Below are 27,196 nucleotides of genomic sequence, written 5' to 3'. Positions count from 1 at the left end.
TTCCTATTCCTTTCCTTCTCTGACCTTGTTCTTGTCTTTTTCTCTCTAGTCTCTGGGAAGTGGCTGTGGATCCGGATGATCGCTGCTGAAGATGGAGGAGTCCAGGATAGGTGAGTGAAATGCAGCGCTGCAGCGATCGTAGCGAAATGCTTTTAAAATGATGTCTTCCTTTTCAGGATCGTCGGTGTGATGTCTCCGTGGTGCTGATTTAGCAGGTAAGGTCTTTTGTCCCCCTTTGCAGGTGACCCAGGATACTGACAGGCGTGGCTGAGGTCCAGATGCAGGAGCTGACACGGTGAGCGTCCAGCTGCAAGGAGCAGAACAACGCGAAGCGTGAGTTGCTGATCGGGTGTGGTTTAAATAGCTTTGGAAGAAGTTCCCAGTGTGTATCCTTCCACCGATCAGGTATGTATCCTTCCCCGACCACACCCGGGTGGAAAGTAGTCCCACAGGTAAAGTAGTTCCATTCAGGCCTCAAGAGGGCCTGGATGTAGCAGCATGGTCTGCATCAGGTAAGTGCACATTAAAACACTTGAACACATGTCTAGCTTTATGAGCCTGGCGCCTAAGGCGCCAGGACCGGGGTCCAACATGAGCCTGGCGCCTAAGGCGCCAGGACTGCGTCCAAAGGGCCCCAGCTTGGGCCCGCTGGCACTCCCCTGTGGGAAATGATGCCTGCCTCTGGGGTTGCTGGGTCGGACCTGGCTCCTTGGAGGTAGGCATCATGACAAGGGCTCCCCTCAGAACCGTGTGGCTTTAACCTCTTGCCTTCAGGTCTTAACTCACCCCTGCAACCCTCGCGGGGAAGCTCCCGTGCAGGTCTCAGCCCCCTTGGGCAATTTGGTTGTTGGGGAGAGGGGTGTCAGTGAGTGCGCTCAGGCCAGCCGTATATCAGAGATGCACTGGACCCCAGCCTCAGCCACTGGGAGTGAGCATCGTTCCATCTAAATTAACCCCCTCACATTGAATCATCTGCTGTTCCCCTACGAGGCCCACTGAGGTTCACTGGCCCCCTCTCCAGCACACCACGAACAAGCTTCCCAATCAGAGGCTACCCTCTAGCCTCTGATTGGGAAGCTGCCCCAGACACCCGCCAGTGTGATAACATAGATGAGTTGGGCAGACTCCTTACAAAAATTCCATCACAATCCGCCCCCTTCGCCTAAGCAGTCCAACATGCCTTCCACCTTGCAAGCTGGGGACGAAGAAGCCCAATCAGTGAGTAAGGGCATGACAGCCTTACTGGAGGAGATAAGGGGCTTTCGGGCAGACATAGGCAAACGCCTGGATGGACTAGACAAGAAAGTGGACTCGATGGATGACCGAATTCTAGCTCTCGAATCGAACCAGTCCTCTATTGCCCTCTTAGAAACCCAGTTTGACATGCGCCTTGTGGAACTGGAGAGAAAGGAGGAGAAATGCACCCTCAAGATGGACAACTTGGAAAACAGGGAACGCTGCAACAACCGGAGGTATCTGGGAATCCTGGAGCACGAGGGCGAAATGCAGAATGACATAATGAGATCTGTCATAGCAGTGGTGAGAAAACTCTTTGACGAGGGAAACATCAACAAACCCATGATCTACAGGGCCCACAGAGTGGGAGCAAGAACAAAATCTTGGGATTTGCAAGGAAGAAGGGGCTGATAGAGAGGGGAAAACATGCAAATAACCATGTATCAAGACCTTTCATCGTTCAACCTTTCAAGATGAAGGCTGTGTGGCCCCCTAACAAAGTGGCTTCAAGCCAGGGGAGTACAGTACAGATGGGGTTTCCCCTTTTCCCTCATTTTCGAACATGAGGGATATCAATACTCCTTAATCACTGAAGAGGACATTCAGAGAGTGACCCAGGAACTCTTGGGCGAGGGTCTCCCGGACTAAACTGCAGGGGTCCTGGGGAAGAAACTGACAGAATCACAGAAGGCAAAGGGCTTTGTGGAAAGAGTCCGCGTCCGCGGCAACAGGAAGTTCAGGAGGGTGACTCCGGAGTCCCCATCGGCTCCCAACACTTAACAATGTCGTCTCAGGAACACAGAGAGCTGGCGACCTGGATAACTCCACGACCTGTTGTTTCTTTTATCGTTGTCCTGGGTGGGCCTGGTCTAGGTCCTCACCATGGCCAAACTGAGTCGAGGCTGGTGCGCCACCTTTGGCTGATAGGTCGGCCGGATGACAGAGCCAGCGCCAATCATTGGAGGCTCTGGACCCGGAACACCTATGGTACACTGGAGGGGGTGTCATGCTGAGTTTGTTTTATTCTCTGTTTAGTTGATCGGGTGGGGGCTATAAGTGTTGGTCCTTAGTTTGGCTGGGCTTACCGGAGGGGGGGGGGTGCTCAGTGGTGGTATTAGGATTTACGCTACGCCCAGGGAGGGAGAGACTGGTGGCCTGGCCCTGCGGCAATGCTAACATCTCGCTGGCAGTACAGGCGCTCGGGAGGGTGGTGCGGGGAGCTTTGTGGTTGCTTAGGGGGTGTTTTATTTTTCTCAGGCTACCAAGCCCTATTCAAGCCCATGGAAGGGCATTCACGTGTGCGTCCAAGCCTTCTGCACCCTATAGGGAACGAACAAGCACGATGCACACACAGGGGGACCAATGATACAACCACACTTCCCTGATGGATGATAGGTGAAACGTTCCGGCGCTGGGTTCGCTCAATGCACGGGGACTAAACTCTCCCCTTAAAAGGTCTCTAGTGGTAAGGGAGTTCAACCATTTAAAACTGCAGTTTATGTTTTCTTTACAAGAAACCCATTGGGTGAGGGGAAGGGGGCCATCTCTGAGAGCTAAATCAAAACAAGGTGTATTCCATGCTTCAGGCCCATAAGAAAAGAAAGGGGGTGGCCCTTTTGGTATCCATGAGTGTGCAGTTTACCCTTAAGGTGCAAAGTAAAGACCCTGAGGGCCGTTACTTGATGGTCAAGGGGGAGATTAGGGGAGCCCTGGTCACTGTGATTTCTATCTATTGCCCGAATGAAGACCGTGGTCACTTTTGGGAAGGGGTCAGCACCAAAATAATGTCCTTTGCTGAGGGAGCCCTGATTGTGGGGGGTGATTTTAATATGGTCCTACACCCAGAGAGTGATAGAAAGGGTGAAGGTTCTAACTCGGATCCTCGACACACCGCCGGGTGGCGGTCTCCTTCCGAAAGGTCAATGAAGCGCTGAGGCTGTCGGACACGCACACGTTGGGGCAAGGGTGTGAACCCTTATTCACATACTTTTCAAAAGTCCATACCACGTTCTCGAGAATCGACTACATTCTGGTGGACTCCTCCATGATTGAGCGAGTTTCCACATTTTCTGTGGAGTCCATCCCGTGGTCAGACCACGACCTAGTGAATGTCTGATTCAGGTGGCGGGGGTCACCCCAGGATAAATCAAGGTGGGCATGCAATGACCTGCTACTACGCGATAAAGTGCTATCTCAGGAGATCCTCTCAGCGATTAAAGAATAATTTGAACTTAATGACAATGGGGAAGTGGGGGTAACTGGGGTCTGAGAGGCATTTAAGGCAACTTTGAGAGAAACTTTCATTGGAATGGGAGCAAGGAGAACAAGGGAGGGGGAGAGTGAGGAGAAGATCCTTATCAAGAAAATTGAGCCGAAATATTTGGGTGGAACTCTAACAACACAAAGTGAAATTGAAAGCCCTCCTGGTCAGTCAAACGGAACTGAAACTAGCCTTCTTAAAACAGAAGTACATGGAAAAGGGGGAGAAGGCCGACAAGATCCTAGCATGAAGGCTGAGAGAGCTTAGGAACAGTCGTAGAGTAGACATCTTGTGCTCTGCTGAAGCCTCAAAGGTACTTGATGATTCCCAAATAGCGGAAGAGTTCCGCCAGTTCTATGCAAAACTATACACCTCAGAATACAAAGGAGACAGCGCCGATGTTGACCGCTTCCTGGATGCCCTACCGATCCCACGCCTCCCGCCGGAAAAAGCAGATCTGCTGGAGGCACCCATCACTGCCGAGGAAATAATAGACACAGTTATGGGGATGAAAGGAGGTTCCACTCCCGGGGATGACGGCTTCATGGTAGCATTCTATAAAGCTTTCTGCTCCACATTGGCACCCTTCATGGCTAATCTATTCAATATGGCCCTGGAAAAGGGTACCCTCCCCCAGTCCATGCTTGCAGCCCTAATCGTTGTTATACCTAAAGAAGAGAAGGACCCAGTGCAATGCCAATCCTACAGACCCATATTCCTCCTAAACACTGACGTGAAAATTCTTGCGAAACTCCTGGCCAATAGGTTGGCCGTCCAGTTGCCACTGTTGGTCCACGGGGATCAGGTAGGGTAAATCCTGGGCAAGGAGCGAGAGGATAATTTTAGGAAATCCATAAACTTAATGCACAAGTCCACATGCAGAGGTCTGGGGGCACACCTTGTTTCTATAGATTCGGAAAAAGCATTTGACTGGGTAGAATGGCAGTATATGGGCTAAGTCTTGCAAAGGATGGGGATAGGGGAAAGATTTAGAGGGTGGATCGCAACTCTATACAACGGCTCAACGGCGAGAGTGGCGGTCAACTGGACCGTCTCTTCCCCTCTTCAGCTCACCAGAGGAACAAAGCAAGGTTGTCCCATCTCCCCCCTGTTGTATGCCCTGGCAATGGAACCTCTGCCTATCGCCATTAGGTTGAACCGGGGGATCGCGGGAATCCAATGCGGGGAACAAGACTTTGAACTGTTGTTGTTTGCTGGCAACATTCTCTGTTACTTGACTAACCTGTCGGAATCTCTACCGCGCCCCCTTGAGCTGATACAAACCTTTGGTGTGTTCTCGGACCTGAAAATAAACATCTCCAAGTCAAGTGTAATGCCCATGGGGGAGGACGACCGGGAGACTGCAGGTAAGACAACAGTGGGCGGAATAAGAGTTGAGACTAGGTTCACCTGATACCTGGGGATCCACCTCCCCAGGGATTTGAGATCCCAGTTTGACCTCAACTACACCCCAATCCTGGAGAAAATCAAAGCAGATCTATTGCACTGGGGCCTGCTCACCCTCTCCTGGTTCGGCCGCATATTGTCCATAAAAATTAACGTCCTTCCCCGTCTCTTGTACCTTTTTACTGCCCTCCCCACCCCCCTCTCAGACCATGGGGGTTTTGGTCTTCCAGGTTTTAACTTATATTATAAAGTGGCTCAACTCCGGGTAATGATGGAACACTTGAGGGATGACCTGTGTACTTATTTGTCATACATTGAGGACACCCACACTCACCCCAAGAAAGTGAGAGACCTCCTGTGGTCCCCTCCCAAAACAATCCCTAGCCAGGTTAGATCCCATCCCACTTTGGCGGTTTTCTGGGAGTTGTGGTGGAACAACAAGGCAAACACACCCCTCTCTTCTTGGCCCTTCCCCCTGAATTCTTTGTGGCCCCTTCCCCCCTTGACCTGGGCAACAAAGGGCTCCGGAATATGCAGCAATGGTCGGATATGGGCCTTGAGAAAGCCGTCCAGCTGTTCAGGGAGGAGAAATGTATTGAATACGAGACCTTAGCCATAGCCATGGTCTCGACCCCGATGTGGTCTTTGAATACCTGCAAGTCAAGGGCATTCTGACAGACCCCAAGTGGTGTAAGGAACTCCGCTGCCCCCTCACTCCCTTCGAGAGGATAATTGCTGAATCCACCAAAAGAAAGGGGAGGCAGAATTTTAAATGCTTCTGGGAGGAAAAGGTGGGGGCGGAAATAGTAGAGGAAGTCTGGGGTACAGTGGGTAAAGTGATGCTTGCTGGGTCTCTGTATACGGCAGCAAAGGAACATAACTTTAAAATTCTCCATGCTTGGCACCTTGCCCCTGTTAGGCTTTCTAAAATGTTTGTGGGAGTTTCTCCATTTTGCGCGAGGGAATGTGGTCAACGGGGAACGTGGCACCACATGGGGTGGGAATGCCTGGCCATTCAAATATATTGGGCTGAACTCTTGAGTTGGATCAAGGTCTTGGTTGGTGTTTCCCCCAATTTGCACCCCATTGAACTCTTACTAGCTGTCCCATTCCTCAACACTGACACAACTACCTTCCATAAAGCAGTGGAAGCCATGATAAGAGGCAAAAGGGTCGCCCTGGCTCAAAAATTGAAACAAAAGTTGCTTCCATCTAGATAGGAGTGGTTCGCTAAACTGTGGGGTATCTTTACATATGAAAAACTCAGCAATCGATATCGATAATATGGACAGCTTTCTGTTTGAATGGAGTGCTGTATTGTTACATGAAGGTTGTGAATACCTGAAACTTTGAAACGTGACCATCGCTAGATGTGTGTTGTTCCCAAAAATGTTATGTTTTATGGGGTTGATGGGCAAGCCAAAACTCACAGAACCCACTCTGCCAGTTGGGACTGGAAAGTTTGGACTCTATTTTAATCTTATCTGTATTCCCGCCAGAGGGTGGGGCTTGGTACCTATAGTGTGGGGGAAGGAGGAGATGGTGAAGATCAAGGGTAATGTCATTTGGTGTAGTTGATGCACTGAGTTTTGTTTAATAACAAATGTTGAATAAAAATCACAGTGGAATGAAAATTGATTTTGTGGGTACTTGAAAAAACCTGTCTTCCTTTTAGTGCACTAGTTGAGGAAGCTAAAGTAATTAAGCACATATCCAAGAAAGCAAGGGCATGTGTTTTCGAGATCTTAGGTGGCATAACACTGATTCATAAGCACAGGCCACCTCAATGCACAGAAAGGTTCATGGTTTTTAATCCACATTTCTTTTTGTTGGCTACAGCCCTATTTTTGAAGACGACCTGCCTTCAGTCATGGAAATAGAAATGGAGGAGCTCGACCAATGGATGAACAGCCTGAGCAAAAATGGTACGTGGTTGGGTAGCAGATGCTTTATAACCTTCTGGGTGGGAATGCTTGGGTGTGCAGGGCCAGAATGACACACAACTGGCTAGGAGCATCAACATCTCTGCAGTTTGGGTGTGTGGTTATTAAAAAATATGCTTACTTCCGCTTTTAACATGTGCTGGATGAGAGGAGTGTGAAGATTAAAAGTGTGGTCTTGGGTGTCTGAAATGCAAATTAGAATGTTCTCTTTTAATAAATAAATAAAAGTAAATCTAAGGAACAAATACATTTCAAAACGTGCTCGGCTGGCTGTGATACTTCATGACTTTAAAGTCTTTTTCATCAACAGCCTGAGGCTCTGTACAGTTTATTCCTAAACCAAAGGAGTCTTTCACTCTACCTGTGACCACCTGCCATCTTATGAGGTGCCTTGCGACAGACTGCTGCTGGTCTTCAGTTTCTTTAACTCCAGCCTGTGATGAGCTTGTCGAGAGCAGAGTGCAGAGAGCAGAGTGCCGAGATTGCAGAAAAGTTGCAAAGTAAAGTAGTTTTCGGAAGCGTGGCGAAAGAGCTGTGTCTCCAGGTAGTCTACGAGGTTGGAAGAAGGAAACTGTGTGGCAGGTTGATCTCTTCATTGTGGCAGAGCGGTGCTCGTTCTCCTGGGCAAGGAAGCTGACACAGGGGTGTCTGAGGGGCAAGAGGTGAGACCCTGGCCTCAGGTGTAAGAAGCTGTGTGAGTGGATAAGCCGTGATATCCAGCAGCGCGACTGATAAGTTTCAAGTAAATGCAAGAAGATCAGTACGGGAGCGAATGAAAGTTGCTAATGAAAGCTGTTCAAATACATTGGACCTCATTATAAGTTTGCCGGTCTGGTAACAACAGTACCGGTAAGCTTGCCGGTACCGTTGTTACTGGACCGGCAAACTATGAGTTCTGCTCGCGGGTGCATTCCCGCCCGCCAGGTCTGGCCTGGCGGGTGTACCAGCACCTGCGAGCAGAGCATGTCGGATATACCGGCACCATTCTGAATGGTGCCGATGCATCCGTCCTCCCCATTCCCTTTGAGCACTATAGGGCTCAAATGGGAATGGGGGGCATTTCATTCCGGCGCCCGTGAATGGGCAATTACCAGGTCCGGTAGGGCCATAATGACCCGGTAATTGCCCATTTGCGGGCACCGGAAAATTTCATAAGTTTGGCGGCAGCCTGACGGTTTTGTATTTGAGTGGTCACATGCAGCCGGCATGTTGTTAAAAGTCTCCGATCTAGAGACAATGAGAGAATAAGCGAATGGGATGCCAGCAATGGACCGTCTGGAAACCAGTTGACAGAGTAGTCACGTATAAAGAAATCATTCGCGTATGAAGGTCTCTGAACAATTGAATGTTAATTGTAAGTATTACAAGCAAGAACTCAATAAAGAGTTAGAAAACAGCAGAAGAAGAGTGAGGGAGCAGTGAAGTGTGAGCAAAAGCTTGATCTGGAAATCCTGTTAAAAGGAGATGGTGGCTAGTAGCGGAAGCTGCCAAAGTCGAATATTTGAAAATGGGTGGCAAAGAAAGCAAGTCACCTACCAGTGAATATTTGGACAAAAAGCTTGGGCAAGAAAGAAGCCAAATAAGAAACCAAGTAATAACCCAGTTAGGGAACCAATTAAGAAACTACGATGGCAACTGGTTGCGCGACCTGTAGTGGGTGGACCGTGTGGTCTGTCAACTGCACCAAGACCCGGGAGCCCCAACCAACCTGTAACAATCGTTAAAGCAAGTCATGAATGCCGCGCTTTGACAAATAAGTGCTTTTGAGCTTGGGGGAAGGGAACCCTGAGCTCCTGTTGAACATTGTGATGATTGAACCCTGAGGAGAAGTGTTTTTGAGCATGGGGAAGGAAACACCGAGCTCCTGTTGAACTCTGTAACAATTGAACCTTGGGGAGAAGTGCTTTTGAGCTTGGGGAAGGGAATCCAGAGCTCCTGTTGAGTATTGTGAACCAATTGACTATTGTGAGCAGGTGCATTAAGCTTGAGGAAGAGAACCCTGAGCTCTTGTGGAACTCTGTGAAATTAATGGAACATTGCACGTTAAAGAACAAGTATGTTTTGGAAATGGGGAAGGAAATCCCAAGGCTAGACAAATTAGCTGAAACAAGCATATACTGGAACTGTATCCTGAACCTGGGGAAGGGAGCCAGAGGTAGCTCCATATGTGTTTTTTGACACTGTTTAGTTATCAAAGAACATCTCTACACTGTGTTTAGTATCAAAGGTGAGGGCAAGCATAGGTTTTGACACAGGCAGCTTTTTGGTTTGGACTTTCAGACACAGACTTTCCTTAGTTTATATAGATAGGGAATCCCCACCTTAGTTATGGGGCAAGATAGGCGTTAAACTAACCCAAAACATTCAATAAAGGTTTTAAGAAATTGTTACTCTCGTTGTTTGCGTCATCTCTTAATACCATGCCTGTCTCACGAATGGATGAAAAGAACCTTTTGAATCCAGATTTTAGGCTTGTGTTCGATCCTTCCTCATGGCTCTGCACACTGAACTCGTAGTACTGTCCAGAGTCCAGTAAAGCAATACAAGACTGATCCAATAAGCCCAGCAGGCACAACAAGGGCAGAGCCCATTGTACCCAGTTTACAAATAACTGTCCATTTCCAATATTCAGAGTTAATAGCATAGTACCTAAACCCATTGTGCCCAGTTAACAGAGCAGGGCAGCTTTACATCAGGCTCAGTTAAAACAGCATAGCTCCATTTTGGCTCGCTCTTTCAGCAACCCTTACCATCCTCTACCTTGAGAGTGGACTTGAAGCCTCCTTTCCTATGGGACAAAGAGACTTCAGCTTCTTCAACCTTGGAGCATTCAGCAAGGAGGAGTAGCTACCACCAGTCTCAATCTGCTGACATACTCAACCCCACTATGGCATAGGCATGTTGTGCATATTGAAGACCCTGTTACCGGCATCCAGTGTCTGGCTTCTCTGCGGCAGGGAACAGTGGAGTTTCAGAGGTGGGATTGGAAACCAGTGAATCATTCAGCAGTGCGTCAGGTTTAAGCCCCTGCATGTGGATCAAGGCTAGACGGTGTAGGGCACTGACATGTTCCACGCTGTCCTGCCTAGGTTCAGCTAGTATTCTTATAAGCAGATTGCATAAACCAGAAAATATAACATGCAAAGAACTGACTTGCAAGCTCTCAAATCGTGGTATGATGCTTTCAAATTGGCAATGAATCCTGATAATCCAATAGAGATAGAGGGTGTAGTGTATATCCTGTTTCAGCAGTTGAGACAGTACATTAGGACTTCAAGGATGAAGATGATTTGGTGGCTAGTCTGTAGTAAGAAATGCATGACATGAAAGATGGGTCACTGATGAAGCTCACACCTCAGTTGTGAACTTGAAGCTTGCTTGTGGGTGTTCGACCCACTGTGGGAGGCCAAACAAGTAGAAGAGAGCAGGAGTCCACTAGGTCATCAAGCAGGACCTTAGTCTACAATGTGTTGAGCCAGAGGTGGTTGATGTGTTCTTCAAGGCTTGAAGTTGTAGGAGTTCATCCTCTATTAGTTGACATCTATCAGGACTCTCATACAGTTTTATGAGTGTAGCCATGCATTTATTGTAACCAGTCTTATAACCTCTAAGAATGTGGATAGATGGGGCGTGTACAAATTGAATAGAATTGTAGTTTAAGTCAACCCATGGTGATCGAAGCATGGTATTCTGGTGATCAAGGCTAGAAAATAAAGACTCTCACATGAATCAGGACGCAGACCTGCCCTTTGTCCTATCAGTTAGTCGTCCTCCACAGATATCTATGAGGGGGGTTCCAGAACCTCTGTAGGGAGTGAAACCAGGCTGACCTTCACAAAGCAGATAGAGCTGCTCAAGGTACGACGAGGCCACTAGATGGACCAATAGGACATTTAGACAGACGCATATTTTAATGAACAAATGTCAAAAAGATGCTATAGTTGCTAAAATGATTTTCTTCAAAAGAATATGAGTATGATTGTGACAAATTATGAAGTAAATGGAAGGATGTAGGATGGATTCAGTTATCTTCCAGAGAATGTCAACTATTTACAATCTCGCAATTGTCTATCCTTTCTAGCGGAACGTGAACAACCACCAAATGATGAAAATGAAAAGAAATTCCCGGTGATTACCAGGTAGGCACAATTTGCTCCTCTGAATCCTTTCTTTGTATTTACAGCAGATTGGAAATATCTGAAGCAATGGCGAGAAAGTGACACTCATTTGCAATATATATGTATATGTGTGTGTAAAGGGCTTTTTATTATGAAGCAAAGTTTCCTTACACAATCACATCCTCAGCCTACAGTGTTTTAAACTAAATAGCCCCAATGACATTTTATATGGCAATAATAATGCGTTCAGTGTGCTTCACCAGCCAATAAGGGCCCGGGGCCCGAGCGAAGCAAGGGCTTTAACACCGGGCCCTGGTGCTGTTCCGGGGCCAGTGAAGCCCACTTAATGCATTATTATTGCCATTAGCATCCCGAGGCAAACCCTCCAGGTGCTAATAGCAATATTAAAAAAAACAAAAAATAAACGCCTGCGCTGCTTCGTCCATGGCGTACACAGGAAGCCTAGTGGTGCGGCCAGGCGGAAGAGCCCTGTGAAGTTAAGGAGAGGAGGTGCTGGGTGTTGGGGGGCTGGATATGGGGGTGGTGGGCATGGGAGGAGGGAGAACAGGTAGGGCCGGGTGGATTGCGGGTGCGCAGAGCACTCGGGTTGCTCCGAACCCAGGCTTGCATCATTAGATTCAGCCTTGGTTTGGAGCAACCTGATTGGTTGACACAACCGCCAAGGGTGCAAATAAGTAATAATGCTCTATTACATTCCTAAAATATCATAACTCTTCCTCGTTGGCCACTCAGAGTGGGAGAGCACTTGGTGCTTCAGAAACATCATAACACACCCTCTTTTTTTGTAGACCCAAATCATGCTAAGTATTATTAACCAACCTGGACCTGCTGTCTGGCCATTCAGTTTCCACCAATCAGCTCTCTGATTTCTGCTTCTTTCTTCGCCCTGTATTCTATACAATTTCTATCTTTCACTGCCCCATTTCCCCCGCAAAATGTTCGGACCCCCTCATCTAATTAAATCTACCCGTCCTTCAAACATTTCAAATCTAAATTCAAATCTAAATACACAAAAAAAACAATAACAATGTCAATCATCTTACCTCTGAGCTTTTTTGGTCAGATCGTGCTGGTATGCAATCTACATGCCGTTTTGCAAAGGCCTACCCAAGTTGAATACCAACACTGACTGGCCACTATGTATCGCAGTGTAAAGAGCATTTTGCAAACTATTGTTAAGAGTTAGAACCATGCCAACCAGTGAGTTTTGGGTCATCCGAGCAAGCAGACATGATTTGAAACTGTTCCTTTTTGCTGCAAGGTTTTGCAGTAATGCTCTTATACCTGTGAAATGAATACACTATTGCACATGCTTTCCCCCTGCCTGTTTAAATCCTGCACTCTGAGACATTTTTAGTATTAACAGAATTATACATGTATTCAAATTCACTAGCCCCCCTTTCTAGGAAGCATCTCTCACATGTTTGGAAACGCACAAAATAATGCACTGTTTCAACTATGTAAATGTAAGCAGCTATTTAAACAGTGCATCATGTCCAGCTAAATGTTCTCTAGTGTAGATGTACAACTGTTAGGCAAGACAATAAGAGCACAGCATTCCTTGCATGCCAGACTTGGTAATATAACTCTCAGAATATGTTCACTCTCTTTACTCTTATCATCTGAAGAAGAAGATATTTGAGGCTTTGAAAGCTAATGCATTATTCCATTGCAGCATAATAATTTCTGTTAGTTCAGTACAAGCTATGAAATCTAAACTCAAACATTCTGCCCATATTCTCCCTCACAAATTAATACATTTGGGGCTAATAAAAAAATCCCTCTTTTAAACATTGCCAAACTGTATCTTCCAAATTTCATTAATAGCATAATAACTCAAAGCCTTTTCGGTACCCACAAGAAACTCACCCCAGATCACATTCGTTCTGATTACACCCAAAGTTGAGATTCTCTTCAATTACCCTTCAAAAACCTCCACCAATTTATGGAGAGAAATCTCTAAACCCACCAGTGAAAGTGAACTCAGTTCTGTCAAAAAAACTGCATACAAGTGAAATGTCCAAATGCTGCACCATCAAAACCCCCTTCAGCCCTCACACCTTTTCTATCTCCTTATTCATCTTCATGCAAACCTTGCCAGTCAAAACTGGATGCCATGGGCGTTCACACCCTCCAAAGGAGCAGCAGCATTTAGGCCCCTTAGAACCTTGCCCCGCCTCTCTCAAATCCATCTTCATGGCCATTATGGGGGCCCAGTAAAACCAATGAAAGGGCACCACCAAAACAGAAAACAAAAAGATACATTTACGTTTACTGTTGCTCCGTGTCGTAGATTGTTCAAGAAATACTCAAAATCTCAGAGGTGATTCAAGGGTTTTTATGTGAATCATTAGGGCCCTAAACCCGTCCCACTCTCTCTCATCAAAGAAGCACCAATCTTCTCTGAAGACCTAAAGGCTGAAAGCCTTCTCTATCTAATCTCCACCAGGGACTTCTCAGACTGTCCCTACTCTATCCAGAGGTCAGTGGTCAAATAGGGGTATTGGAGTGTGCCTTACAGACACTCTGCTCAATGCAGTCTCCTTTCTATCTCACACTTGAACTCTGCTAATCACACTTCCTGGTGTTCACCTTTCACTACTCTTTTCTCTCAACCCCATCCTCCTTCACTCCTTCTTCTACCTGCACCTCCCTCCCCACTGCCTCCAATGTCTCTCACTCCTAATCCTTCCTCCACTCCACTGCTCCCTCCTCCACCCTTCACCTCCCTCCTCTACAGTACAACTTCTTCATCCCCTTTTCTTTCTACTCAAACACCCTCCTTTCACCCACACAATTACTTCACATTCACTACCTTCGCTTCTTCTCCTAAACACACTTACCACTCATTCACACACTCTGAATGCAGTACTAACTGCACTCACTAACCAGTGCATCACCTGCTCCAAAGGTGACCTCCACTATCCACTCCAATATTGTTAATTCTGCTGATCTCTTGGTCTGCCACCTCCCGCTCCTCTTACCTCACCTGAACAACACACACTTTCCTTTTTCCTGTCCTCCCTTTTAACTCCTTCTTTACTTCCTGATCGTTCCTCTGGCCTTGGCCAATCTGTCTCTGTCTTTCCCGCCAGGTAGGGATCAGCATTATAGAATGTTTTAAATGGTTGGTTAAGCCTCACCCTTTTTCTCAGCACTTCTGGCATGGTGACCTGCTCTGCACAGTATTCATGTCCATGTTGCGGAACCAAGGCAATATTTCCCGTGAAGTATGTACAGTCTGTTTGAGCATCCATCACTCTACACCAAATGCCTAGCGGTATAAGGGCCCTGTTCTGGACTCTTTCTCAGGCGTCCTGAGGCTGGTGTGTGGTGTGTGATTTAAGGGACTGCTGCCTAGCAGCTCCCACTTCTATCTCCGTTCTTCTCTTTCTTGCGGCGCTGATAGCATGGCGCTCGGGTACGTTGGCTTCAGCTCTCTCACCCCAGGATATTTCTTTCTCTGCGGGGGAATTTAAAAGTCTCTGTATGGGGCGCTAATGATTCACCTCCTCATGGGTGTTCACCTTCAAGCCTTGTTAGGTTTCCCCATTCCCATTTCAGCACCCCATAGGGCTGAATGGGAATGGGAGAGGGAGCAAACAACGGGCCACTACGAGATGGCCCGTTGTTTGCTCCCTCTTCCCCTCGCGGGACCCGGTAAGCATGCCTGGTTTTCCCAGGTGTGCTTACCTGTTTCCCGTGAGGGGAACTCGTAATGCGGCGGTACGGAGTGAACGGCGCCGGCACCTTTTACGGTGCCGGCACCTTTTACGGCGCCGTTCACTCCGTACCACCAGGGTCGTAATGAGGCCCAAGCTCACCTGGAACCTTGCCAGTGGTGCCATGAGGTGAGTTACTGTAGTCTCGCACCCGTGGAAGCCCCAGAAAGTCCCGCTTTGCCGTGGCCCGCTCTGCATTCTCTGCAACCTGGGCTGTTTACTCTGCTACGTTCGTGCTTTTCCACTCAAAGAAAGCACTTCGAAGTCCACAAGGTGAAAGATTACTTCAAAGGACTTAAAGACTCAAACTGAACTGACACAGTTATTTATATTTTCTTTCTTTTACTCTTTAGGCACTGCTCATTTCAGCTTGTAGGCGTGCCTATTTAACTGTGGAAGCCCCGGAAAGTCCCGCTTTGCTGCTTCGCCGCGGTGACCTGGCCCGGGCTGGGGGTGCTTCTTTTTCTACTTACTGTAGATTAAAAGGTTAAGATCAATCACCTCGCCATTGAGCACTTTCAGGTCTGTTGTAAATGAGTTTAGTTGAAGCTATCTCTGTAATATGCTACTAACGCACATTTCCTGTGCCATTGCTAATCCTATTTTCTTTACCAGGTTTGCTTTAGTTTATGAAGTAGCGCCCAGCTCACGCTTTGGAAGAGTGCGTGCAGCTGTGTGCTTGAGATTTGGTGCTTGAGATTTGGTGTGTAGGTCTTGATGTCACGAGTTATGTATACACTAAAATCTGATATGCCGGGTTTGCCGGCCCAGATTTCATGCGATAATAATGGAAGTGCCACTTCTATCGGCTCATTACCAAATAATGTATGCATAACCCCAAACAATGGTTCACTGTCCAAATTGAGTGATGAAATAAATCGTGTATCTCGTACATCTAAAAAATCCATCACTCTTCCCCCAGTTAATAAAACCCCTTCTCAAAATCGTGACATTAGAAATTTCTATGAAAAAGTAAGTGAATCCTCAGCATCAACTCAAGCCCTAATGCCATCTGAGCTGGTTATTCTGCCATTGGCCAACTCCATCCCGGAGTCTACAACTACTTATAACACTGATCTTAATGTGATGATTCCCTCTGTCATTATTTCCGATCAAACCATACTGACAATTCCTCAGACACCTAATAAAATCATAAAACGAAAGAGAATGGTTTCAGTAGTTGAGGAAGAAACTTTGAGTTGTATTGAAGTAACAACTAATGTTGAGTGTGATACTGATTGTGTTGCGGAAGCTAAAGCTCAAAGCTTAAATGTCTCTGCGGTGAGTGTTGTATGTGATGAAGTGGTCGAAATTGTAGATGTGAGTGCCGAGGAGACCCCGATGATTGATGCTCCTTTGCACCCGATTATAAACGACCTAGAAAGCTCTAGACTGTCTGTTGTTACGGGCTACAATCTTCCGTGCTCCATGGATTCTACGAGACATGTTGTTGATGAATCTTTTATTCAACCAACGCCACAGCGTGGTTTGTCTTCTAAGAATCCTGGGGATGCAGTTGCAAATTCTGCGCTCTTAGAGATCACTCTACATGCGGTCAATACAACTATAGCAAGTCTATTTAAACTCTTTGAAGCGATGGATCGCAAGATAGCTCACCAATCTACAAAAATAGATCAGATTGTTCAATGGATGAAATGCATCTCGCATGAACCGTCCTCCGCTGAAACCATTAAGAACATTATGCAGAGACTCTGCACTAGAAACCCAAAACACCTCTGGCCCTATGTCTTCTGAACATTTAAGATCTAATTTTGCACTGAGATTGTCAGTATTGGAAAGTAATTACATCTCTGGCCCAATGACCGTAGATACCTCCAAGATAGTTTTACCTATTTTCACGAAGATCATCCGCCCTGTGGAGTGTGTGGAGGTCACAAGTGATAAGAAAAATGATTCTTGGGTCAGTGTTGATGCGCCTGAAAGAATTGTTCATAATGAACCCCCAAAAGCTAACGTAAGCGAAGAGACCTCTTCGCAGATTCAAAAAATGGCAAGAAAACATTATTTCTAAAAAGAGCCAAAACTTTGACACAAAAAGGGTCTGGGGTGGGGAAGACTAGCAAATTCAATTCTAAAATCCAACAGACTCCAAACCCTCCCACTGCTGCTATTACTTTGTCCAGTCATTCCGCAGTTATGCCTCCCCAGGCAACAGGAGGAACTAATGATAATGTTACGACCCTCAAGCCTCCTGCAGCCAAAGACTTTACTACCACGCCTCTACCTAACCCTCCAGTGACAAGTCAGTCTCAGGCTCTGCCCTTCAGATATGCACCATTGAACGAGCTTGATGAATTGCTTGATAATAACTCGTTCATGGTCCCTCCCCTGCAGAATCAAATTTCTGTTGAGGCACCTTCATCCATTCCGCCTCGGGTAACCTCACTGGGTCCAGATAGACATCATGTCCCCGCACATGCTCCGGATTTTGAAGACCGTATGTCTACCTTGAAATCGGCGGTGGATGCCTATCTACTTAGAAGGCTCTCAGAGGTGATCCCAGAGGTCAAACGAGTGACTGATAAATCCTTGACCACACAAGTAACGGCTGTCCCAAAGCCCCAAGATGACTATTCCTCTAGAGAAAATACTATGGCTTGCTCAAAAAATATCGGTCCTGTGAATCCTCATAGCAATCGTGACTCCTCCTGTAAAAACATTGGAACTCCTAATGAGAACTTTGATTTGCAGATGAATAATCAAAAAAATACTAATACGTAAAGATTTAACTCTTTCCATAGCCTGATTCTGAAATGTCATGATGGCCCTTTTGCAAAATATAATCTGTGTCGCTCAAGTGTGTTAAACATTTTTGCTGAAATCTAGGCGTTAGAAGATCTCTCCTTGAGTGACTTTGACCAAATTGAATTCCTTTGTGACAGAAATTTGTCAATTGTAAGGCTATGGATCAAATCTGGGCTGGTTCGCAATACATTATGGAAAGCGAAAATGGATCTCTTTAACATGGGTTTTCTGCTAGCCTTAGATCCAGCCCATCAAAATCATCAGGAGGCTAATCGATTGGTTGCAAATGCAGTCCCATTACCAGTCTCGGATTGCGTTTGTCCATTTTGCATTGCTGACAATAGTTCACAGAGAGCTTCAACCTCAAAAAATCAATCGTAACCATTAATAAGCAATAAAATTGAGACAATCTCGCTGGCAAGTTGGAACACGCAAGGTTTTTCTCACCTCAAATGGGCCTCAAATGATCAATTGAACTGCTTTGACATTGTGGCCTTGCAAGAAACTTGGATGTTACAATCCCCAATATGGGATGATCATCTTATTACCTGCAGTAACGTCAGGTAAAGGTAGACCAACTGCCGGCTTGCTAGTTGCAGTAAAGTCTAGCAGGGGATTCCACATTTTTGATTGGTTTTCATCGAACAGGTTTATACAATTGGTCAAGGTCACTCATGGATCGCAGGTATATGCTCTTATCAACCTTTACCGTAATCCAGCGGGTATTACTGATGATGCTTTCTATCGTGCCTTATCTTTGGTTTTTGAAACAATTGCTCAGCATAAGATCTCTGGCACTATATTGGTAGGTGATCTGAATCTTGTGTGTCTCCAAATAAATGATAAGGGAGTGTGCAATGCAAGTCGGAGACGGACCATGTTTGTTCAAGACTTAAATCTAAAGATGGCTAACGGGGCTATCCTGGGGGGCATCCCTCCAAAGCATACGTGGGAGAGGGGAGATCCTAGATCTTCAATTGATTATATTTTTGTGTGTGACAATATATTTGTGAATTCCAGCAAATTCGAAATTGTTAAGCAAACAAGTAGTGATCATCATCTGCTCTCCTTTTACTGGTCCATCCCAGGTCCAACTGGTATCATATCTCAAAGGTGGTCCAAACAAATGCTGTTAGTCAATAATGGTAAAAATCGCTTCTGGTGGTCACCTGATAAGCTCTCATCTTTAAATATGGCCATTTTGAATAATCAGAGAACAAATGCTGTTGAATCGTATGTAGATGTGCTAAATACATTTAGAAACATTTGACCATCGAATAATAGAATGTCTAGCTCTCCTATTCATGGCTTTGACCTTGCTTTACAAAAGCGGAAAACATCCTATAAAAACGAGAAACGCAAATTGCGCATATTGCCTTTGATTGATCAGCTCCAAGCCACTAAAACAGCGAGATGTTCTTATCGAAATTGGACCCGATCCAGAAAAGCCCATCTTTTCCAAATTGACAGTGAAAATGTCATGTCTGCTTGTTATAATAAAAACTCTGCACAAGTGTGGCAACTTTTAAATAAACGTAATTTCACCACCCAAGTTGACTCTCAATTAAACGGTGTCTCAGAAGCACAATGGCTAACGCATTTCACTAAACTGTATGCTGACAACAACATGACTGATTTTGAGTATATTAATATCTCGTTCGTGTTGGCAACTGACCTGCACAATAGACATTGTTAAAGATTTGATTTAATAAATAAATCGTCCTCCTCAAGAGCTTCCGGTCCTGACGGCCTCACAAACTATATGTTCAAGCAAAATCCACAAGAATGGGCGACTATATTAAACAACACCTTCCAACACATTTTGTTATCTAAATTCATACCGAGGTCCTGGCGTACATCACTAATAGTGCCTATTTATAAAAAAGGTGATCGTAAGGATCCTAAATGCTATCGCCCCAAAGCACTATTAGACGCCCTAGGCAAGATTTTTTCTCGCCTGGTTCTGAGAGAGTTTAATCAAGGGACGGCCAAAGCTAATCAGCGTGATCCTACCTAGACTGGCTTTGTAGCAGGGCTGGGGACTGCTGTCAATTTAACCACTTTACATGCCATCAAACAGCATGCACAAACTACAAAACAACCTATCTACTTTGCATTTGTGGACCTGCATTCCGCTTTTAATTCAGTTTCAAGACCTAAACTCATGGATAAAGTAACTAGAGCGAACTGCTCATCAACTTTGAGTGATATCATTTTTGCACTGCACTCATGCACTGCTGTATTCATAAGATTGAACTCAGAGGGGTTGTTGTCAACAGCAGTATCAACCGAACGAGGATTGAAGCAGGGATGTATTCTCGCCTTGGCACTGTTCAACTTTTTCATCAACAATGTTAGATGGATATTTGATAAGGTTCGTGCTGATGCTCCAAAGTTGAACAGTATTGAGGTGAAAGCTCTCTGTTATGCAGATGACCTTGTTTTAATATCAAAAACGCCCATCGGTCTTCAAAACCTCTTGACAGCTCTATGCACTTACTTTAGAACCAATAAGTTGGTGGTAAATAGTAAGAAAACCCAAATTGTTGTGTATACACCAAAAGGCTCTCGTGGACATAAAGTGGAGTGGAAAATTGAACACACAAGCCTAGAGGTGGTTTCCAACTATGTATATCTAGGCCTCATATTTGATGGTCCACCATCGCTCCACTCCCAACTAGCCAAAATTGAACATAAATTAACTGCTGCAATACGTCAAACAAGACTAATTGTGTTCAAGTATGGTAAATTCTCTATAAAATCAGCAATCATATTTTGGACACCGAATGTAGTACCAAACGTACTGTATGGTCTTGAGACGTATAGTGTCATTCAACCAGCAAGTTTTAGCGTGCGATTCTTCATCTCCCGCAATGCATCCCAGGGGCCATGATTCGTGATGAACTAGTGTTAACATCTCTAATTGCTATGTATAACTGGCGCTTGTGTAGCTTAATTAGGAAATGTCTTTTGTCCACTCTGAATGAATCCACCCTAGCCACAGTGTCCATTTATCTATTGTCATCAACTCATGAGTTCCCAAAGAAATGGTCCAAACACATCTTATCAATAATGTTAAATGCTGAAATTTCAATTGATACTCTTGCATCTAACCCTGACAGAGCAAAGAAAAAGCTTTACATGATGGACTGGATCGATACTAGGACTACTTGTTTAAAATATAAAGATTTTGACACTTCTGTGTTTGTCCCCAAGCGATACAGAGAAACAGCTTCTTATCTCTGTAAATCACCATCTCCTGCCATCAGAAATGCGATATTACGTTTTCGTTTTAACTTATGCTCCACTCGTGAAGTTCAAGCCTGAAGGAAACAGATTGACCCTGAAGCTAAAGGGTGTCGCTTCTGTAAAAACCTTGCAATTATAGAACATTAGAACACATCATTGTAGATTGTCCAGATCTCATGTATTTAAGACAAATCCATTTTATTAAACATCTGGCATATTTTGCTCAAATGAAACATGAAAATAGATGGGTTGCAATAGCAACCACTAATAGCATGAGTGTAAGAATAGCAACAATTAACTTCTTGCATGCATTAAAAATTGAATAAATGTCTCAAAATGTTGTGGAAAAAATTCCAAAAGAAATCTCATGTGAACTATGATTGCAGTTTGTCTCTTAAGATTTATATTTTGAGCTCTCCTAATCACCTTGTGCTCTTGTGATGTTTCTGTATGCAAATTGCAGTTGTGTACCTAAAAAAAAAACATTCTAAATTGTTAATGAAATCAATTAGATTTGTCGATGCCTGTTATCCTTGGTCCTAAGTTTTATTGTGTTGTATAAATCTATTTAACATTTTTCACTTTTGAGGTATTGTAACTGCAAATTGAAATTGTCTGTTCAATGTTTTTATTTAGTTGTGTAAATTGATTGATGAATTGTTACTTTTATAATTGAAAAAGTTGATTAATTTCAGCTAAATTCAATAAATATATATTTTTTAAAAGTAGTCTTGCAGCATACTGCAAAGGGCTTGGTTGAGTAGCATGGAGCTTAGCTCATTTTGCTGTATAAATTTCTTCAGGCTGACCATGAACCTCTTGACCATACCATTGACCTGTGGCCACATAGGAGTTATCTTTCTGTGATAAACACTGATGTATCGCATGAATCAAGCGAATTCTATCCTGCTGAATGGAAGCCCATCGTTGGACTTCAGAACCAATGCCGCAAATGCTGCAAAGACTTGTGCTGTATACAACACCAGCTGTACAATGGAGAAGTGGGAATACTCTTCCATGACAACTAGTACATATTTGCCCTCTTTGATGGGGCCAACAATATCTACTGCCAAGTTATTACAAATAGTTTCACGCAGCTCTGACATTTGGAGTGGCTCCTGCTGTTCTGGTCTCCGGGTGCTTTGACATAAATGACAACCCATTATCGTGCGCTGAACGAGGGCATCAAGCCCAAGAAACTACATTGTCTCCTTGATCTGATGTTTAGTTGCAACCACCCCTCGGTGTTCTTCATGCTCATGTCAACACTTTGTTGTTGACGTTTGGAAGGTATTATTAGACAAGTTCACCTCATAACAAGCCCTTCTGCTGAGGAAGAAAGCTCATACTTCACCTGTTTGAAAGTGCACAGGTCAGTCGCAGATATCTTGCAGCCCTGCTGACCTTCTGGAATAACTGACCGGCATCTCCTAGATTCAATCAGTTCTTGCACCTTGAGCAATGCATTAGTTTGGCGAATATGGTCAACAATAAGAGGTATTAATACAGGTCCAGATGGTAGAGTCTGGTTGAGGAAATGTACATACTCCTTCGCAATGAACGAGCCCTGGATGAAATCTGGGAGAGGATGTCAGGATATGAAATCAGACAGATTATATTCTTGGCCGGATTTATGAATAATGCTGAAATCATAATCTTGCAAGCAAAGCCCCATCACTCAATACGAGGTGGCAATTTACACTGTGGATTGCCGTATGTGGGGAATAATGCCTGGTGATCAGTGACTATTGTGAACTGCTTGCCAAATTGAAACATGTGAAAGTGCTTACACGCCCACACCATGGCTAGTCCTTCTTTTTCTGGTTGAGAGTAGCGCCTCTCTGTATCAAATAAGCTTTTGCTGGTATATGCAATTGCGGATCATGGAGATTCTCTAGCCACGCTATGTTGTGCAAGTATGGCCCCCAGACCAATAGGACTGCCATCCACATTTACCTCAGTGCAGAGAGCCAGTGCAAAGTATGCCATGTGATCAGTCAACACTATGTCTTGTTTGATTTGTTGAAAATCCTCCTCACACAGAGAGGACCATTGAAATACCACACCTTGTTTGGCGAGTTCCCTTATTGGTTTGCTTGTGGTAGTGAAATCCTTGATGTACCTGCTGCGGTAGCTGGCTATTCCTAGAAATGAACGGACATCGCTGACGTCTTTGAGGATCGGGATTTCAGAGATGGCTTTCACCTTTCCGGGATCGAGCTTCATTCCCTTTTGATAGAATATATGTCCAAAGAACTTTAAATGTGACATATGAAACGCATAATTCTCAGCATTAAGAGTCAAGCCTGCTTCTATGAATGCAGTGCACACCTGCAAATGCGCCCTGTCATGTTGTTCTAGCGTGGACCCAAAAATCAAAATGTCATCATTGTAGTTAAAGCAGTTTCCAATGTACCTTATCACCTCGTGGGTGCTTTCTTAGAAGATCTCAGCAGCTGATGAGATGCCAAAACATAGGCACTTAAAACTAAACAGGCCTAGATTTATGGAGCTGTTGGTAATGTACCTTGATTGCTGGTCTGGTTCTATTTGATGATAACCTTTGTTAAGGTCTAGTTTTGAAAAGCATCATGCACCATTAAGCAGGCTTATCATGTCATCCAGACGCATCCCTAGATGCCGTTATCTTCCTATAGCTCTGTTTGCCTGCCTCATGTCCACGCAGATGCATATATCATTTGCCATCATTTTCTTTGAAACAACTACAGTGTGGGAAACCCATCGGGTGGGAACTAATGCCAGCTCAATGATGTCATTCGCCAGTAGACAGTTGATCTCTTTCTCCACTTGCGGCTGGAGGTGAATGGGTATTCTCTGGGGATGCCGTGCTACGGGCACTACTGATTCATCAATGTGAAGCTCTACTGGATCACTTTTAAGATGTCCCAGCCCCTGGAAAAGAGAAGGAAATGTGTGCACTATGGACTGTGATGTTTGTATGGTGTACATCACAGCTGCGATGTCATTGCTGTGGCTTTTGACCACCCAAGAAGATTACTCCCATGGAACTTCCCCAAGAAGAACGTGAACATCAGAATGCAACTTCCTTTCCTTGTATTGAAGTGTGGTCCTGAACTTGCCATGATTTATCACTGGGTCCGTTGCCGCCCATTGCAATACCCCCATTTCAGAGGGCACTTAGGTCGGTGGTTTGATCATTCTTTCGAATTAAGAGACACGTATGATGTTTAATGTTGCTCGCGTATCTATGACAAACTTTTCAGCATGAGGGAAAAAAAAGGATCCAAATTAGGAGTCCTCATGTCCCCTGCACACTATCTACATACACCTGGGAGGCAGTAAATGATTCAATGGTTGAAAAGTAATGTACACTATTCAATTTAACAAGCAATATGCATAGGCAGTTTTTTATAAAACAAGGTTATTTAATCAACCAAAAAATAATATTTTAGGCAAAGCACATCAGGGAGTCCAATGTAAGTGGCTGATGCGTTTCGAGGTGGTCTGTCTTCTTCAAAAAGAGCCTAACTGGACACTCGGTGCAATGTTCCAATACATTAGCCATTAACGTAGTAATAATATGATGTACACAATGGCGTGGGTCCGCTTATTAATTCTGGTTCAGCATGATCATGGTAGAATTCAACGAGCAAGATGCTAAGTATAGTCAGGCAAGTAGGTAGGATCTCAAAAACTAATCCACGTGACTAATGATGCAGTAAAGACACTGATATCTTTTCAAATAGTTGTGGAGCACTGTGAAGCTGCTGTAACAGTGTCAGTGGGCAGGGCAATCAGAATTCACAGAATCCGATGCGTTCAGAATTCACAAAATCTGTTGCGATAAGTCAGAGTAATGGCGAGCAATTTTAGCGGAGTTCATGTTTGTAACTCATCGTCTGTTGGAATGAGTATAAACTGGGTGTGGAGCCTGAAAGTAAGCTATGAACAGAAAATGCGAGTTGTTCCAGCGGTGGTAACCAAGGAGACCAAGGTCCACGTCCAGCAGGTATGGAGAGCGGATACAAGTGGTAACTCCGACTGAAAAGTACAGGGAACACAAATCCCGACGGCATGTGGAATCACTGCGCGTCCATCATGGACCCTGGACTCCTTGGTTACCGCCGCTGGAACAACTCGTATTTTCTGTTCACGGCTTACTTCCAGGCTTCCCCAGATCGGACATCATGTATGCATAGTCTTCATCCTTGCCCTGTCTGGACAACATGGGTGACAGAGGATGACCCATCATGTGTTGAACGTGATGCACCAGGTCACTTATGGTGCTTGTGTCACATCTGACAGGTGCAGAGTTATATATGAGTTTACAACACGACTTGCAGATATAGAATTGCATATGCCTGGCGGGTGATTTTCCCTGTCACAGTTGCTACATTTTTGCCCTGTTGGATGACGCTTCCCATTTTCTTCGTGCAGGAACATCAGACAACATCCATAGCATCAGCCTTGTGACAAATACATCCTCACCAGCGGGAAACTACCTGTTTGTCTCTTCATAAAATGAAAAATTGTATAGAGTGGTTTGCCTTTGGATTCTTTGCCCTTCTCTATCTGTACCATAAGACACACAATACTTTATATTGTAACCAAATAATAACCAAGTTAATACTGGACAACATAAATCATTCTTCAATCAGGGTCAAAAAGCTTATGTAATTAATTTCGAAATTTCCAGGGACCGATTTTCAAACTGCATTGTTTATTATGCAAAACACTAAAACTCACAAAACTGCTGATGCAACCAAAACAAAAAGAAAATAAACACACATATATAACGTGCAAAAATGCATTACAAATACACTTTAAAAAAAGGGTTAGTGCATTACTGGTTGCACACAGTCCAACAATGCAAGTCAAACCAATCTAGTACTGTTATCAAAATGGCCAGAATGTAACATTGTTATTAAACACAGCTTTAGAACGACTATGATACAATCCACTGAAAGCAACACAAAGTGTTGCATAACATGATGTAAATCTAGTGGAAGACCTAGTTTCGCCAGAGGAGCCTAACTGTGGCAGTGTCTTCATCTGGGCTGTAAATCTGTAAAACTGCAAATTAATAGAAAAAGGGAATGTATCAGCACTGAAAAAAGGACACACACAATCTCTGGAGGAAACAGGAGAAACCATTTAAATCAATGTAATACCTGGACAGCGCCATCTCTATCAGTACTTCTTGCGCTTCTGCCCTTGCTTCAGTTTTGGCTATCATGAGAATATTTGCCAGAGGAAGAGGCTCATTTAATAGCTTTTTCCGAAAAGCAGATGACAGACACCCAACTATGATCTCAAACCGAATGGCTTCCTTGTTTGTAAACTTGTGAAAGTCACAGTTAGCCACCAGTTTGAGAAGCCGTGCTGTGTATGTATCCATCGACTCTCCTGGAGACTGACATGCAGTGTTGAATGTGTGCCTCTCATAATCAATGTTCCTTTGAGGATTGAAGTATGCACTCAGGCCTTCTTTTAATCCATTGTATGAATTAATCGGATCAGGGGGAATAGTTGAGATGAGATCCTCAACTTCGTCACCTACCAGTTTGATCAAGGGGCACCGTGCAAATTTGTCTGATGAATCCTCATTGTAGGCATGAGGTACTTTTCAAATCGTTGTAACCAGTGCTCTCAGTGTGGACACAGCATCTGTGGCTCGGACATGTCGAATGGTGTAGGGTGATGAAAAACAGCTGCATTGGTCAGTTCAGTACTGGTCATTTCATCGTCAGACATTGTGAATATGCTCCCTGAAAACCTCCTATCAGAATCACTTTTCTGAGAAGCTCTGCATGAGTCACTTCCATGCTGTATCCAGGAGTGAGGTTGCTTATACTGGTACTCAGCGATCTTTCCTCTGACCATCAGAGATTGAGATTTATTCTGTGTGTGTGTGAGCCTGCCCGTTTGCTAGACACACTTCTCAGGGTCATTGAATTCATTCAATCCCACCTTCGTCACAGGTATGTGGTATCCCTGTATCATTTGAGAGTATCTGTGCTGTGGTGGAGAACATATCACATAGAGCCAGAGCAATGTGAACTGCTCTTTATTCTTACACTCTGCCAACTGTCACTCCCTCGCGGCTCACCCCTGCACATGCACCTCTCTTTGTTTCCTATTTGCACACTGTACGTGAGAGTGCTATGTCAGCAGTAGCTGACCGCAGTAAACGCCGGGATACATGGACATGAGACTTACCAAGCCCTCTATGTCCTTTAAAACCATGGTCCGCACTTTCTGCCAAGGTCATCTGCCTATCACATTGGTCCACCAGGACTCTGCTACCAGGTACCCCACCAGGTATCCTTAGGTTTGTTGATGGGGGTCAGACACTGTGACAATAGATGGAACAGAGTGTAAGTCAGCATTTCCCCTCATCTTGGGTCTCAAAGATGTGCCCTTTTAATTTAGGGCCTTAGGAGGGGTCCCCACCCCATGTCTTTATCTCAGGTTTAGCACAGGACTGGGTCT

The 27,196-nt window shown here is 44.8% G+C and overlaps 1 protein-coding gene across 6 annotated transcripts in view; it reads left to right on the top strand.

The window, feature by feature from the left end:
- TMEM154 (transmembrane protein 154) overlaps positions 1-27,196 on the top strand; it is a 412,939-nt gene that overhangs the window by 175,963 nt on the left and 209,780 nt on the right. For 5 of the 6 annotated variants that reach the window (XR_011282262.1, XM_069631286.1, XM_069631285.1 and 2 more), the window contains exons 4-5: positions 6,743-6,828; positions 10,928-10,985. Coding sequence is in view for 4 of the 6 variants with exons in the window: in XM_069631286.1 (XP_069487387.1) it covers positions 6,743-6,828; positions 10,928-10,985 (144 nt within the window). In the remaining 2 variants the exon portion in view is untranslated. Of the gene's footprint in view, positions 1-6,742; positions 6,829-10,927; positions 10,986-15,060; positions 15,230-27,196 lie in introns of all 6 variants that reach the window. The other variant, XR_011282263.1, reaches the window with a different exon arrangement.

The sequence above is a fragment of the Ambystoma mexicanum genome, chromosome 6q (genome assembly GCF_040938575.1).
Source record: "Ambystoma mexicanum isolate Mex_15411 chromosome 6q, UKY_AmexF1_1, whole genome shotgun sequence".
NCBI classification, from domain to species: Eukaryota; Metazoa; Chordata; class Amphibia; order Caudata; family Ambystomatidae; genus Ambystoma; species Ambystoma mexicanum.
Note: the sequence above shows the minus strand (reverse complement) of the source record. Positions and strands in the feature narration are given on the sequence as shown.